The 17,037-nt window shown below is 53.2% G+C and overlaps 1 protein-coding gene across 1 annotated transcript in view; it reads right to left on the reverse strand.

The window, feature by feature from the left end:
* The window catches only part of RNPC3 (RNA binding region (RNP1, RRM) containing 3), a 538,973-nt gene extending 531,770 nt beyond the window's left edge, over nt 1-7,203 (reverse strand). The window contains exon 1 of the mRNA XM_073571707.1: nt 6,953-7,203. Coding sequence (XP_073427808.1) covers nt 6,953-7,195 — 243 coding nt within the window. The 5' untranslated portion in view covers nt 7,196-7,203. The remainder of the gene's footprint in view (nt 1-6,952) is intronic.
* Between the last annotated feature and the right edge of the window lie 9,834 nt (nt 7,204-17,037).

A 17,037-nucleotide genomic window follows, 5' to 3' on the forward strand; every position in this document is an offset into this window, starting at 1 on the left:
AAGGGTCTTCGCATTGGGCAAAGATGGCAAAGCAACGAAATGCGACATTTTAGAGAACCGATCAACTATTACCAGAATGACCGTGTTCCCAGCTGGGGAGGGCAAATCAGTAATGAAATCCATGGAAATCTCAGTCCATGGCTTACTGGGCACACAGAGAGGATGCAACGTGCCAGCAGGATGGGAGCGTGGTGTCTTGGCCCGTGCGCACGTGGTACAGGCTGACACATATGAGGCCACGTCCTGCCGGATTTTGGGCCACCAAAAACGACATGATACAAGTTCCAGAGTGCCCTTAACCCCTGGGTGGCCCGCCAGGACAGTATCGCGATGTTCCCCTAACACCTTTAAGCGTAGGTGTAGTGGCACAAATGATTTATTAGGAGGCAGATCCGGCAGTACCTCCTCCTGAGCCTCAGCAATCTCTGCCTCAACTTCTGTCGTGAGAGCCGAGACCACAACTCCCTTTTGGAGGATAGGCACCGGATCCTCCCTTGACTCTCCACCCGGAAAACATCTGGACAAGGCGTCCGCCTTAGTATTCTTAGAACCTGGTTGGTATGTTACAAAAAAATTGAACCGGGTGAAGAATAACGCCCAGCGAGCCTGTCTGGGGGACAGGTGTTTAGCAGACTCTAAATAAAGCAGATTTTTATGGTCTGTTATAACAGTAATCTGATGGACAGCCCCCTCCAAGAAGTGTCGCCATTCCTCAAATGCCAACTTGATGGCCAACAATTCCCTGTTACCAATATCGTAATTACGCTCGGCAGGCGACAGCTTCTTGGAGAAGTAGGCACACGGATGCAATTTGCCCAAGGATGGACCCTGAGACAGTACCGCCCCCACTCCAACCTCAGATGCATCCACCTCCACGGTAAATGGTATGGAGACATCAGGCTGAACCAGGATGGGAGCTGAAGCAAAACTGTTTTTTAGGAATTCAAACGCGCGCACAGCAGCCTCAGACCAGTCAGAAAAATTGGTACCTTTTTTAGTCATGTCGGTGAGCGGTTTAGCAATCATAGAAAAATTTCCTATAATAATTGGAAAAGCCCAGGAATCGCTGAAGCACCTTGAGATTATCAGGTCGATCCCACTGCAGCACCGCTTGCACCTTAGCGGTGTCCATTTTAAACCCTGAGGCGGAAATTACATAACCCAAAAAAGGTAATTCTTGGACGGCAAATACACATTTCTCAAGCTTGGCATAGAGCTTGTTCTCCCTGAGCAACTGCAATACCTGCCTAACATGCTCTATGTGTGCATCACGGTCGCGTGAGTAAATAAGAATGTCATCAAGGTATATAATAACAAATTTCCCCAAGAGATGAGAAAAGACATCATTTATGAAATGTTGAAATACTGCTGGCACGCTTGTCAACCCAAATGGCATCACCAAATTCTCAAAATGACCCTCAGGGGTATTAAATGCCGTCTTCCATTCATCCCCTTGACGGACTCTTATGAGATTGTACGCCCCCCTGAGGTCAAGCTTGGAGAACCATTTGGCACCAGACACCTGGTTGAACAAATCGGGTATCAGTGGCATTGGGTATGGGTCACGAACCGTAATCTGGTTGAGTTCCCTGAAATCCAGACACGGGCGTAATCCGCCATCTTTCTTCTTGACAAAGAAAAACCCCGCCGCCAATGGAGATGATGAAGGCCTGATGTGCCCTTTGCTTAGACTTTCTGCAATGTATTCTTTGAGAGCTTGCCTCTCAGGACCTGAGATATTAAGCATCCTGGCTTTCGGTAACTTGGCCCCCGGTTTTAACCTAATAGCACAGTCATAGGGTCGGTGCGGTGGCAGCTCTGAACAACCTCTTTCAGAAAATACATGAGCAAAGTCCAGCAGTGGCTCCGGGATGCTGGGAGTCACAGCGGAGATACATGTGGCCAGACAACTCTCCTGGCAATATCTGCTCCACTGGATTATGTCCTGGGTCTTCCAGTCAATCACCGGATTGTGCATAGACAACCATAGAAACCCCAGAACTACCTGAGCAGGTAAATTACTGAGCACCTTACATGTTACCCGCTCAGAGTGTAGAACCCCAATGTGGAGTTTTTCATCAGCCACAAACTCTTTAATCTCCCCTTGTGAGAGAGGGGAGGCATTGATGGTAACCACCCGGATAGGATTAGGCAGCGTCTCCACCTTAAATCCCACTGTACGCGCAAACTTTTCATCAATTAGATTAGCGGCTGAACCACTATCTACAAATACAGTAATCGACAGCTCTTGGCCCCCGATTACTACCTTGGCAGGGAGCATACACTGGGAGATCACCACGGAGGATATGCAAAGGCTCAGACTAGACTCCTCCAAACCCTCTGAGCCTAGCAGTTTTCCGCCGGCACGTCTTTCTTAGGTACCAGGGGGCAAGCATTAATAAAATGTCCTTTTTTGCCACAAAAAACAGACCCCTTGCTTTCTGGGCAAGGGACATTTATGCTTGTTATTATGTGTATGTGATATACCAGCGATCTGCATAGGTTCCACGGATTCACCCGAGGCAACCTCACCAGAGACTGCCCCCGCCCCCACAAGCAATGTCTCCTGCGACCTCTGACAAAAGCGGCGATCAATGCGTACTACAAGCACCATAGCAGCCTCCAGAGAGGCAGGAGTCTCATACATTAGCAGAGCTTGTTTAACCCTTCCAGAAACCCCATGCAAAAATTGACTCCTTAGTGCAGGGTCATTCCATTGAGTGTCCACAGCCCAGCGACGAAATTCCGTACAATAATCCTCCGCCAGTCGCTCACCCTGGAGTAGAGAGCGTATTTTAGACTCTGCTAACGCCAGTCTGTCAGGATCGTCATAGATTAAACCAAGAGCAGAAAAAAAAAAGTCTACGGACTCAAATGCTGGTGAATCAGAAGGTAGTGAAAAAGCCCATGCTTGTGGATCACCACTCAGCAAGGAAATTACCAAGCCCACACGCTGAGCCTCATTTCCTGAGGAGAGTGGACGCATACGAAAATACAATTTGTAGGATTCACGAAATACAACGAACTTACAGCGATCACCAGAAAATCGTTCAGGAAGAGGTAACTTGGGTTCAGCTGCCCTGACTGCTGCCTCAGTTTGCACAGCAGGAACTGACAGGCCTTGTTGCTGGACTGCCCCCCTCAGTTCAGTGACCTGTATGGACAGAGCCTCCAGCTGCTTGGTTATGGAGACTATAGGATCCATGGTAAATAATCCTTTTTTTTTTTTTTGGGCCAACTATAATGTAATGGGAAGCCTAGGTAACTTTAGGCTGAAACCCTGGGGCCCCTGCGGTGTCCCTCAGACTAGGGGATACCCTGTCTGTCCCTCAACCCAGGGTTTACACTGAAGGTGTGCCTGCCTGGGCCTCCACCCTGTCCTTGTCTCCTGTCCAGCCCTAAGCTGAACCCACCACCCTCCACCCAGTGAGGAGACCAAACACCAGATCCCACAAATAAGTATGCACAGGGATAAAGGAAACGCACCACACCTCGTACACACAGGAGAATACAATAATGTGCAAGGGCAACCAAAAAATACAACACAGGGAGGAAAAATGGCAACAGCGGAATATACTACACCAGAAACCGTATGCTCCTTAGACCACCACTCCAGACCGGTATCGCTAGCACAAGGCAAGAGCTATAGTCGGCGACGCCCATAGTCACGCAGGACAATTTAAAGACAGAGGGCGTGGCTAAGCCCTCAGCCAGAATGACAACCTGGTTAACCCAATCCAAGCCGGATCAGAAGACCAACCAACGCCGCTGAGAACCAAGTGGTAGGATGGGGTATTACCACTGTCTGCCGGACACCCTGGTGCGAACAGTGTCCGACATGACAGTATGCTAATATTCTTTCATGGCACCTTGCATTTTTGGCATCGCCGCTATCAACCAGGCCTCCTGATGAACCGTGACAGTGGGGAATCTTCTCTTTGATAAGTCTCCTGAATGGTTATATGACATTGTACCAAGTTGTATCTGTTTAATAATCACTGTATATGGTAAATCTAATCCCTGAGCGTACTATCATGTTTTAGGCCAGGGAAATGGTAATATCAGCCAAGAAATTCTTTTTTGTCCTTTAGGAGTTGTCATAGGGATGGATGTTTAATCTATATTCAGGTTAGCTGTCATTATTGAATCTGTATAACCCACAGAGTACCTACAGGGGATTACATCTACATTTATATAAGCTACCTTTTTCCCTCAGAATTTGTTTTTTTCATCTCGTATCTCTTATCTGTATGTTTTCCCACCTGTCTATTGGTAGGGACATCTAGGGAAATAAGGGATAGTCCTTGTTGACTGGGGGTGCCAAAAAAATCAAGCTCTTAGGGTGCCAACCTCCAGTGCTAGACAGGAGTCAATTAGGACTATTGTAGGGTTCTGTGTATACTTGTTATCAATTTGGTCTGCGCTCACATTTATTTGTTTTTTTGACCAATTATTTACACTGGGTAGGTCGATTTTATTACTATAATTAAAATAAAATTGTTTTTAATGGATTATATGCTCAGACGTGATTATTACTCCCAAGTCTGTATATGATCTTGTTCGCATATCCTTAAGGTGTCTAAACAGCAGAAATCAATCAAAGTCACTCTATGTTGGAATCTACACCTCTGAAGGATTTTATTCAGGGGTATAGTGACCATTTTGAACCCACAGGTAGTACACAGAATTAGATGACATTAAGTTGTCATATTGAAAAAGTTCATTTTTTTCACACAAATTTTGCTTTACCCACAAATTTCTCACTTTTGCAAGAGATAACACCAAAGAGTGGACCTTAAAATTTGCTACCCTTGCTCTTTCGGGCTTGACAATATCCCACATGTAATCAAAAAATTCTGTTTAGACAAACAGCAGAGCGTGGAATGGAAGGAGCAATTTTTTAATTCTGGAACACAAATTTGCCTGAAAGAAATGGCGGGTACCATTTCATATTTGCAAGGGCCTAAGGTGCCTAAACAGCAGAAACTCCTCACAAGTGACCCCATTTTGGAAACTACACCCTTCATGGATTTCATGCAGGGGTCTAGTGAGCATTTTGACCCACAGAAACTACACAGAATTTGATGACAGTAGGTTGTCATATTAAAAAAGGTTCATTTTTTTCACAAAAATCTTGATTTAGCCCCAAATTACTCACTTTTGCAAGAGATAACACCAAAAAGTGTACCCACAGTTTGCTACCCACATCCTTCTGACTGTGTCAATACCCCACACGTACTCTAAAAGTTTGGTATGGACAAATGGCAGAGCTCAGAAATGAAGGGGCACAATTTGAATTTTAGTTCTATTTGGAATAGATATATTGTCATATTGGCAGAGCCTGTGTGGTTCAAGTGTGTGGCCCCGACCCCACACGAAAGGCGCTCCCCGATGACCCCAACCCCACACGACAGGCGCTCCCCGCTGACCCCGACCCCACACGACAGGCGCTCCCCGCTGCCCCCGACCCCACACGACAGGTGCTCCCCGCTGCCCCCGACCCCACACGACAGGCGCTCCCCGCTGCCCCCGACCCCACACGACAGGCGCTCCCCGCTGCCCCCGACCCCACACGACAGGCGTTCCCCGCTGCCCCTGAACCCACACGACAGGTGCTCCCCGCTGCCCCCGACCCCACACGACAGGCGCTCCCCGCTGCCCCCGACCCCACACGACAGGCGCTCCCCGCTGCCCCTGACCCCACGCGACAGGCCCTCCCCGCTGCCCCCGACCCCACACGACAGGCCCTCCCCGCTGCCCCCGACCCCACACGACAGGCGCTCCCCGCTGCCCCGACCCCACACGACAGGCGCTCCCCGCTGCCCCCGACCCCACACGACAGGCGCTCCCCGCTGCCCCCGACCCCACACGACAGGTGCTCCCCGCTGCCCCCGACCCCACACGACAGGCGCTCCCTGCTGCCCCCGACCCCACGACAGGCCCTCCCTGCTGCCCCCGACCCCACACGACAGGCCCTCCCCGCTGCCCCCGACCCCACACGACAGGCCCTCCCCGCTGCCCCCGACCCCACACGACAGGCCCTCCCCGCTGCCCCCGACCCCACACGACAGGCGCTCCCCGCTGCCCCCGACCCCTCACGACAGGCCCTCCCTGCTGCCCCCGACCCCACACGACAGGCCCTCCCTGCTGCCCCCGACCCCACACGACAGGCCCTCCCCGCTGCACCCGACCCCACACGACAGGCTCTCCCCACTGCCCCCGACCCCACAACAGGCCCTCCCTGCTACCCCCGACCCCACACGACAGGCGCTCTCCGCTGCCCCCGACCCCACACGACAGGCCCTCCCCGCTGCCCCCGACCCCACACGACAGGCCCTCCCCGCTGCACCCGACCCCACACGACAGGCCCTCCCCGCTGCCCCCGACCCCACAACAGGCCCTCCCCGCTGCCCCCGACCCCACACGACAGGCGCTCCCCGCTGCCCCCGACCCCACACGACAGGCCCTCCCTGTTGCCCCCGACCCCACAACATGCCCTCCCTGCTGCCCCCGACCCCACACGACAGGCCCTCCCCGCTGCCCCCGACAGGCCCTCCCCGCTGCCCCCGATCCCACACGACAAGCCCTCCCCGCTGCCCCCGACAGGCCCTCCCCGCTGCCCCCGATCCCACACGACAGGCCCTCCCTGCTGCCCCCGACCCCACATGACAGGCCCTCCCCGCTGCCCCCGACCCCACACGACAGGCGCTCCCCACTGCCCCCGACCCCACACACTGGTTCCTTCCGACTATCCCCCTACGCCATATAATCAGTCCTTCCTGCTATTGGCCCACCCCTCACATAACTGTCCCATACTACAGCGCCATTCTGAGCAGTCACAGCCCTGTCCTCTCCTGGCGCTTCCTGCTGGTAGACGCACTGTCAGCCTGGCTGCTCCCTGGGCCCATTCAGTGGACACGGAACCTCTGCACCCGGTGACTGTGTCTTTTACCAAAATCCCGCGAGTCCTCCCAGAACACAACCGCACGCTTTCCTCCCCGCTCTTCTCCAGCAGCTGTCTTTGCTCCTCCGGACTTAGTTCAGACGGGAGATGCCGAACAAGCAGCGTTTTCCTGCCCACGAACTCCATTCTCGCATTACTGGAGGCCTCCAGTATAATTCTGCGAGATCCCGCACCAATACCACCGAACATAATGCCACCTAGCGCCGGAGTGACGTCTCTACAGCCATACATGCTGCCAATCAGTGTCGAAAGCGCTTCACTCCCGCAACACATGTTGCCAACCAACGCCATCAGACGTCACTTCCGCGATCCCAGCTGCCAACCAGCGACGTAATAACATAACTCCCACGACCACGGTTGGTGCTGCCAACCAACGCCTTATAAACGTCTCTTCCGCCGTCTCAGCTGCCAACCAACGCCATGTAACGTCACTTCCACATCCCTGCTGCCAATCAGCGCCGTAATGACACACTGCTGCCAGCCAGTGACAGAATGACACTCCTCCCGCAATACCTGCTGCCAACCAGCGCCGTCATAACGTCATTTCCGCCAAACAGCGCTGTAATGATATGATGACTTCCGTCCCTGCTGCCAGTCAGTGTCATCATTAACGTTACTCCCGCCATCCTTGCTACTCACCAATGCCGTCATGAGAGCACTGCCGCCATGTCTGGCTTTGGAGCGACCTGTCGAATTCTACATGTGAGGTGTTTACAGTTGCTTAAAGAGATGGGAAAAGTGCGTGTCCCTAGGTGGCACCTATGCAGAGGAGGGCTAATAACTGCGGAGTTCCATTGCTCTCAGACACTTTTCCCCCTGTCCGTAAAAAGAAATGGATGTATCCAGGGTCATAACGAGGTCGCAGATGCTGCAAGCGGCCTCATGGATTAGGGAGCCTGGTGCAGTCTCTGCCTCCTTGCACCGCAGTATCTATATGTAATGCCAGTCAATCAAGAGGCGTCAACAGACGTTGGTGTACCCGTTGTGTCCGCTGCATGACGTCCAGGGGCGCACCTATAATGAGGCAATATATAAACCAAAGAAAAAAATGGAGCCGGGAGCAAAAAATAAAATATCACATTTTTTATTGTTATACTCAATAGAATAAATATAATTTTGAAAAAGATTAGTGTAAAAATTACAAAATAAGGGAATCGGCGACACCCAGTGACCACACACAGGTTTAGGTAATGGTACAAATTGCAGTATCTAAACAAAGGCATATAACAATGACAAAAAGACGTCCCCCCGAAGAAGCGAAACGCGCGTAGGGGTCCCGCAGTCCACACTATATTTGCCCATATATTCATTATTGACTCTTTGGCATTCATTTATCTCTGGCTCTATTCCTTTCAGTATCTATTGCGTTTTACACTGGCTGACAGCCTTCTTGCCTGTGATTATTAGATTTCTACTTGAGGATCACTCTCATAACTCTCACCCTGGCAGATACTTTTTATCTCCTTTTTGATACTGGCAGTAATTAACATTTGATTATATATTCCTCTTTATATACTTGGCCTAGTCCTATTTTTGGGACTATTTTTATGCACTTTATGTAAACACTGTGAGGATACTGTGTGCCTTTGTATTTCAGGAATAACATAGGGAGAGCCGTCTTTTTGTCATTGTTATATTTTATTTTTTGCTCCCGGCTCCATTTTTTTCTTTGGTTTATGTATTGCTTTAATGGATGAGCTTTATTATTAATAGCCTCCCTGTGGTATCTATAATGAGGCAAGTTGAGCCAGCTGCTGTGCACAGGGGGCGGCATTATGCGCTCTGCTACACGCAGCACCTACAATTTAGCCTCTGCACGCTGGTGCTGCTGGTAGCGTGCAGAGGCTTGTAATTGATGAGGTCACAGGAGGGAAGGAGTCAGGGCCCCCTGATCATGTGACCCCTGACTCCTCCCGTGACCTCACCACAGGTCCTGTGCGAACAGGCCTCAGTGTATGCAAGACTCTGCTGTGTTGGTTGTCATCGTTCTGAATGAGGGAAGTTTATGTGTGGGGTAAGGGGGGGTTTACAGGGTGGATGGAGCAGAGCTGTGTGTGTGTACGGAGCAGAGCTGTGTGTGTACAAGGTGTATGGAGCAGAGCCGCACGTGTACGAGGTGTATGTTAGGCGTCGGATTCCTGTCCCTGCACAGGAGGAATCTCGAGCCTTGCCTCCTGCGGTCTCCCATTCAGTCCCAGCTGCAGAGGAGCCTGCTCAGCAAAGACGTCGTTCCCAGCAAGAACGGAGAACTGCGTCCCTGCATCGATTACAGGGGTCTTAACACTATCACTGTTAAGAATAAATACCCCCTGCCCCTGATATCGGAGCTGTTTGATAGGCTACGGGGAGCGAGAGTGTTTATCAAACTTGATATGCGGAGGGCTTACAACCTGATTCGCATCCGTGAGGGGGACAAATGGAAGATGGCCTTTAACACCAGTGATGGGCACTATGAATACCTGGTGATGCCCTTCGGGCTCTGTAATGCTCCGGCCATCTTCCAAGACTTTGTGAACAATATCTTCCGGGATATGCTTACCACCTCGTTAGTAGTCTATCTGGATGGTATCCTCATCTACTCTCCAGATATTGACTCCCACCGGAGAGACGTTTGCAAAGTTTTCGACCTCCTGCGGGCAAACTCCCTCTACGCCAAGTTGGAGAAGTGTGTATTTGAGCAGAAGTCCTTGCCTTTCCTGGGCTATATCATCTCCGCCCAGGGATTGGCCATGGATCCTGCCAAGCTGCAGGCGGTGATGGATTGGCAGGAGCCCCATTCTCTCAAAACGGTGCAGCGCATTATGGGGTTCATTAACTACTATCGACAATTCATCCCCCACTTCTTGACTTTGGTAGCCCCCTTGGTGGCCCTCACCAAGAAGGGAGCAAATCCCAAGTTGTGGTCGGAACCTGTCTCCAAGGCCTTCTCCATTAAGTCCCGCTTCGCTAGCGCCCCCATTCTACATCGTCCCGATGTAGATAGGCCCTTCATCCTGGAGGTGGATGCCTCTTCCGTCGGTGCTGGAGCGGTCCTTTACCAGAAGGACACGCAAGGTCGGAAGTAGCCATACTTCTTTTTCTCTAAGACCTTCACACCGGCGGAGAGGAGTTATTCCATCAGGGAGTTGCCAACAATGAAGTTGGCCTCGGAGTGGAGACACCTCGTGGAGGGGGCTCGCCACCCTTTCCATGTGTTCACCGACCACAAAAACTTGGTGTATTTGCAAACAGCCCAGCTGCTTAATTCTCGCCAAGCCAGATGGTCCTTGTTCTTCTCCCAGTTCCACTTCACCCTGCATTTTCTCTCCGGGGAGAAGAACGTCCAGGCCGATGCTCTCTCCCGCTCCGTGGTGGCATCGGAAGAGGAGCCTTGGCTGATAGTCCCATCTGAGGACCGTGGCTCTGGTCGCCCTTGAGTCAGTACCTCCAGGCAAGACATTTGTTTCTGCCCTCTCTTGGGCTCACTCCTCCAGGGTGGGTGGACATTTTGGGACCTCTGAGCTTCTGGCGAGGATGTACTGGTGGCTGCATATGGCCCATGATGTCAGGGACTGTATTCGAGCGTGCGTCTCTTGCGCCCAGAATCGGTCCCTTCGGCAACGACCCGCTGGCCTACTCTACCCCCTGCTAGTAGTGGACAGGCCCTAGGAGATGGTCAGGATGGACTTTGTGGTGGGACTGCCCAAGTCCAGTGGCAGCACAGTCATTTGGGTTGTCACCGACCATTTCTCCAAGATGGTGCACCTGGTGTCACTCTCCCGGTTACCTTCTGCATGGGGGGGCCTGGCAGCGTTGTTCATTAAGCATGCCTACATGGCATTCCGGACAAGATTGTCAGCGATCGGGGTCCCCAGTTTGCGTCTCGGTTTTGGAGAGCGCCATGTCACCTGCTCAGTATTGAGCTGAACCTCTTCTAGGACTATCACCCCAAGACGAACGGGTTGGTAGACAGAGCCAACCAGACCCTGGTCACATATCTACGACATTTTGTCTCGGCCAGGCAGGATGACTGGGCATCCTTGCTGCCATGGACAGAGTTCACTTTGAACAATGCTGTGGCCAATTCCACCGGTCAGACCCCATTCCTCCTTAATTACGGCCAGCATTGGCGTGTCCCTGTGCCCGTGTCATCCAGCAAATAGGGTGGCAGAGGCACGTGACATTTGGGACCGCACTCAGGATGCCATTCGGGCCTGCAAGGAGAGAATGAGGTCCTCCGCTGATGCACACCGGCGCCCTGCTCCCACTTTTGCTCCAGGCTGTTAGGCGTCGGATTCCTGGGACTGCACAGCGGGAGTCCAGAGCCAGACATCCTGCGGTCTCCCATTCTTCCTCAACCGCTCCGGGTGTTGCTCAGCAAACACGGTGAGCCAGGCTTGCTGCTCAGACTCGCTCTGACAGCCTGGATGTTGCTGCCACCTCTGGTGCAGTAATAGCAGCGCAACCTGCTCTGCAGGGAACTGCTCCTGAGGCTAAGTCCTCATGCCGTGCTACTGGGCATGCCCGCAACTTGACCTCTCACTGGAGAGCAGGGGTCACATGCTCAGGTCCTACGTCGGATCTGATTGGTCCTTCCCAAGCTAATGGAAGGTCCCGGAAGCGCATCGCTATAAAAAGCCCGCATGGCGGCTCGGCGATGCACTAGTGTAGCATATTATGCTGTGTGTGTGTGTGTATGGTGACGGATGTGTGGACTGGTGACTGACGCATTATGAAACCCCTTCCCTCGGATATTACGAATGGTGACAGAGAGTTGGATAGTCAGTCTCAGCTTGTGGCAAGCTACACGCCACGTGATCCGCGCCTACACTAGCGTCCGTCGGCGCCCGTGTCTCAGCACCGACGTCTGCGGCTTTAACTGCCGCTGCGCTGCACTAACCGCAGCTACTCTTGGTCGCTGTTGCGACACCACATGCAGGTCTCTGTGACATTAACAGAGCCGCGTCTCGGCATCACATTGCCTCTTGCAACTCTGTGCCAGAACAGAGCCGTCCTTAGCGTTCGGGTGACGTTAACCCGAGCGCAGTACCTCATTGATTAGGTGCATCTGCCATTGTTCAGCAGCGGTCTTGTCACCTACCGCACGGTGGACTCCGGGCGGCGAACGCACCTCCTGTTATTTTATATTTGGTGCGTTCCGCCGTCCTAACATTACACTAGCGCCAGGGTCTGGCTGACAATGGCAGACGCGCAGCAGCTGCAGCGCTACATTCGGCAGCTGGAGAGCAGGTTGGCGGCTATCGAGAGCACCAACTCAGCTGCGAATGCTGCGCTAGCTGCCGCCCAGACGGTCGCTGAAGCCGTCTCACGTGTGCCCACACTTTTGCCCTCGCCAACAATCTCTTCCCTCCCGCTCCCCGATAAGTTTTCGGGTGAGAGCGCCACCTGTAGGGGATTCGTCAGTCAGTGCTCCATTCACCTGGAGTTGCTGACTGCACGGTTTCCTACAGAGCGGGCCAAGGTGGGCTTTATTGTCTCCTTGTTAGCTGGCCAGGCATTGCAGTGGGCCACACTGTTGTGAGAACGTGATGATCCCGTGGTTCAGGGGCCTGCTCAGTTCCTCGCGGCGCTCAAGCAGGTCTTCTTGGGACCACGGGTCACACACGATACGGCTCTCCAACTGTTAGCATTAACACAAGGGTCACTCTCGGTTAGCCATTATGCTGTCCGGTTTCAGACATTGGCTTCCGAACTGGAGTGGCCGGACAAAGTGTTAGTCCCAGTGTTCTGGAGAAGCCTAGCTGAGCACGTCAAGGATGCTCTAGCCACCCGAGATATTCCCACAACTCTGGAGGAATTGATCTCCGTCTCCAGCCGTATTGATCTCCGGTTCACAGAGCGCGGGCTGGAGAGGACTCAATCCAGACGTAAGATTAACCTGGCTCCCACCTTTACCGAACCGCTGAGCCATTCCGCTCAGGAGCCTCCCTCCATCGAGCCCATGGAGTTATCTCGCACCGGTACTAAGCCACGTCAGGTGGGGGGGTCTGTGCGCTGTTATCACTGCCGACACTTTGGCCACTCGGCTGGCACATGTCCTCAGCTGCCAAAGGGACGACCCCATTCCATGGTTGTAGGTGGTGGCCAGTCCCAGATGGAGCCCTTTTCGCCTAAGCCGGTATTCCGGGGTACTCTGGATAATGGTTCCTCCACCTGGGAGGCAGAGGTTACTCTGGACTCCGGGGCCGAGGGGAACTTTATGTCCTCGAGTTTTGCCCAGAGTCACTCTATTCCCCTGGTATTACTCCCACAACCTCTGACCATTAGGGTGGTGGATGGGGCACCATTGCCGTCTCAAGTGACCCATCAGACGGTCCCACTCAGTCTCGCCATGTCCTCCTCACATTGGGAGACCCTGTCCTTGCTTATTATGCCTCATGGCATCGATCAGGTACTTCTCGGGGTTCCCTGGCTTCGTTGTCACTCCCCTCACATTGATTGGGCGTCGGGGAGAATACTGGGCTGGAGCAAGGACTGCGAGGGAAGGTGTCTAAGGGACAGTCTTCAGGTAGCGTCTACAGAGCTGCCTACAGATCTCTCCATGCTTCCTGAACCTTACCATCAGTATGCGGACGTCTTCTCTAAGAAGTCTGCGGAGACACTCCCGCCGCACCGTCCCTATGATTGCCCGATTGACCTCCTGCCGGGCACAGAATCTCCTCGAGGTTGTGTCTACCCATTGTCTCTTCTGGAGACAGAGGCAATGTCCCAATATATCCTGGAGAACCTGGCGCGGGGCTTTATCAGGAAGTCGGTGTCACCGACTGAGGCAGGCTTCTTCTTCGTTCAGAAGAAGAGCGGAGAGTTACGCCCCTGTATCGACTACCGGGGTCTCAATGCCATCACGGTAAAGAATAAGTACCCTCTCCCGTTGATCTCCGATTTGTTCGACAGGTTGCGTGGGGCATGGCTATTCACAAAGCTAGACCTACGAGGGGCATACAACCTGATCCGTATTCGCGAGGGAGACGAATGGAAGACAGCTTTTAATACCCGGGATGGCCATTATGAATATCTGGTCATGCCCTTCGGTCTTTGTAATGCGCCCGCTGTCTTCCAGGACTTCGTCAACGACGTCTTCCGTGACATGCTTTCTACCTCGGTGGTGGTCTATCTGGACGACATCCTCATCTTTTCCCCAGATTTCCCCACCCACCGGAAAGATGTCTGCAGGGTATTTGACCGCCTGCGGGCGAATTCCCTGTTCGCCAAGCTGGAGAAGTGTCAGTTTGAGCAGGAGTCCTTGCCATTTCTGGGCTACGTCATCTCGGCCCAGGGGTTGGCTATGGATCCGGCCAAACTGCAAGCGGTTATGGACTGGCAGGAACCCCATTCTCTTAAAGCGGTGCAGCGCTTTTTGGGGTTCGTTAATTATTACCGTCAGTTTATACCCCACTTCTCCAATCTGGTAGCTCCTTTGGTTGCTCTCACGAAAAAAGGAGCTAATCCTAAGGCGTGGACCGAACAGGTTTCTAAGGCTTTTTCCTCCATAAAGTCCCACTTTGCAGGCGCTCCCATTTTACACCGTCCCGATGTGGATAAGCCGTTTATCCTTGAGGTAGACGCTTCTTCCGTCGGTGCAGGAGCAGTCCTTTACCAAAAGGATGCTCAAGGTCGGAAGCATCCCTGCTTCTTCTATTCTAAGACCTTTTCACCGGCGGAGAAAAATTATTCCATCGGCGACAGGGAGCTGCTGGCCATGAAATTGGCTTTCTCCGAGTGGAGACATCTCCTGGAGGGAGCCCAGTTCCCCTTTCAGGTGTTCACGGACCACAAAAACCTGGTCTATCTTCAGACGGCCCAACGCCTGAATTCCCGTCAGGCCAGGTGGTTGCTCTTCTTCTCTCGCTTCTGCTTCACCCTGCACTACCTCTCCGGGGAGAACATCCAAGCAGATGCCCTCTCGCGCTCGGCGGTCTCAGCGGAAGAAGGAGAAGCTGAGCCCCGGTTAATTCTCCCTCCGGAGAGTTTTACGACCATGGCTCCTATCGCTCTGGAGTCGGTACCGCTAGGCAAGACCTTGGTGCCCCCTCGGCTACGGCCGGAGGTTCTTGCCTGGACACATGCCTCCAGGCTAGGTGGCCATTTTGGTAATAAACGGACCACCGAACTCCTGGCAAGGTCATATTGGTGGCCACATATGGCTCGAGACGTCATGGCATATGTGAAAGCATGCGTCTCGTGTGCCCGGAACAGGCCCTCTAGACAGAGGCCGGCGGAGCTCTTCTTTCCCCTGCCAGTAGCGGATAGACCATGGGAAATGGTGGGCATGGACTTTATAGTTGGCCTGCCCAAGTCCAGTGGCAGTACAGTCATCTGGGTGGTTACCGACCATTTCTCCAAAATGGTACATCTGGTGCCACTCGCACGCCTACCTTCCGCCCGAGGTCTGGCCGTCCTGTTCATTAAGTATGTATTCCGTTTACATGGTATGTCGGACAAAATTGTAAGTGACCAAGGTCCCCAGTTTGCGTCTCGTTTTTGGAGGGAGCTCTGCAGCTTACTCAGCATCGAACTAAATCTGTCCTCCGCCTACCATCCCGAGACGAATGGCTTGGTCGAAAGGGCCAATCAGACCTTGGTCACCTATCTACGACATTTTGTCTCTGCCAGGCAGGATGACTGGGCATCCTTGCTGCCTTGGGCTGAATTTGCCCTAAACAATGCGGTGGCCGATTCCACTGGTCAGACGCCTTTTCTCCTAAATTATGGTCAATACCCACGCGTCCCTGTCCCAATGCCTGTGTCCTCCACTGACTCCAGGGTGGCAGACTGGGAAGTGGAGGCCCGGGACAATTGGGATCACACTCAGGATGCTATCCGGGCATCTAAAGAAAGGATGAGGGCGTCTGCCGACACGCAACGGCGACCCGCGCCAAGCTTCTCCCCTGGCGACATGGTGTGGCTCTCCACCCGGAACATTAAATTGCGGGTCGAGTCTCCCAAGTTCGCACCACGATACATTGGACCGTTCAAGGTCCTCGAGCGACTTAGCTCAGTGGTCTACCGCCTGGCTCTTCCTCCACATTTGGCCATATCGGACGTGTTTCATGTGTCCCTCCTCAAACCAGTTCACATGGTCCGGTTTTCTGAGCCATCCACCGGGTCATCAGACTTATCGTCTGACGAGTATGAGGTTAACGCCATCATGGGGCGCAGGTTTGTCCGTGGCAAAAAGTTCTATTTGTTGGACTGGAAGGATCATGGTCCCGAGGCTCGGACCCGGTGGAGAATATTCATGCACCGCTCCTGGTCGCAGCGAGGCTCAGAGGGGAGGGGAGAGTAATGTTAGGCGTTGGATTCCTGGCACTGCACAGCGGGAGTCTAGAGCCAGACATCCTGCGGTATCCCATTCTTCCTCGACCGCTCCGGGTGTTGCTTAGCAAACACGGCAAGCCAGGCTTGCTGCTCAGACTCGGTCTGACAGCCTGGATGTTGCTGTCACCTCTGGTGCAGCAATAGCAGCGCAACCTGCTCTGCGGGGAACTGCTCCTGAGGCTAAGTCCTCATGCCGTGCTACTGGGCATGCCCGCAACTTGACCTCTCACTGGAGAGCAGGGGTCACATGCTCAGGTCCTACGTCGGATCTGATTGGTCTTTCCCAAGCTAATGGAAGGTCCCGGAAGCGCATCGCTATAAAAAGCCCGCATGGCGGCTTGGCGATGCGCTAGTGTAGCATATTATGCTGTGTATGTATGGTGACGGATGTGTGGACTGGTGACTGACGCATTATGAAACCCCTTCCCTCGGATATTACGAATGGTGACAGAGAGTTGGATAGTCAGTCTCAGCTTGTGGCAAGCTACACGCCACGTGATCCGCGCCTACACTAGCGTCCGTCGGCGCCCGTGTCTCAGCGCCGACGTCTGCGGCTTTACCTGCCGCTGCGCTGCACTAACCATAGCTACTCTTGGTCGCTGTTGCGACGCCACACGCAGGTCTCTGTGACATTAACAGAGCCGCGTCTCGGCATCACATTGCCTCTTGCGACTCTGTGCCAGAACAGAGCCGTCCTTAGCGTTCGGGTGACGTTAACCCGAGCGCAGTACCTCATTGATTAGGTGCATCTGCCA

This window comes from Dendrobates tinctorius, unplaced genomic scaffold (genome assembly GCF_039654945.1).
Source record: "Dendrobates tinctorius isolate UK_male_01 unplaced genomic scaffold, ASM3965494v1 ptg000029l, whole genome shotgun sequence".
NCBI classification, from domain to species: Eukaryota; Metazoa; Chordata; class Amphibia; order Anura; family Dendrobatidae; genus Dendrobates; species Dendrobates tinctorius.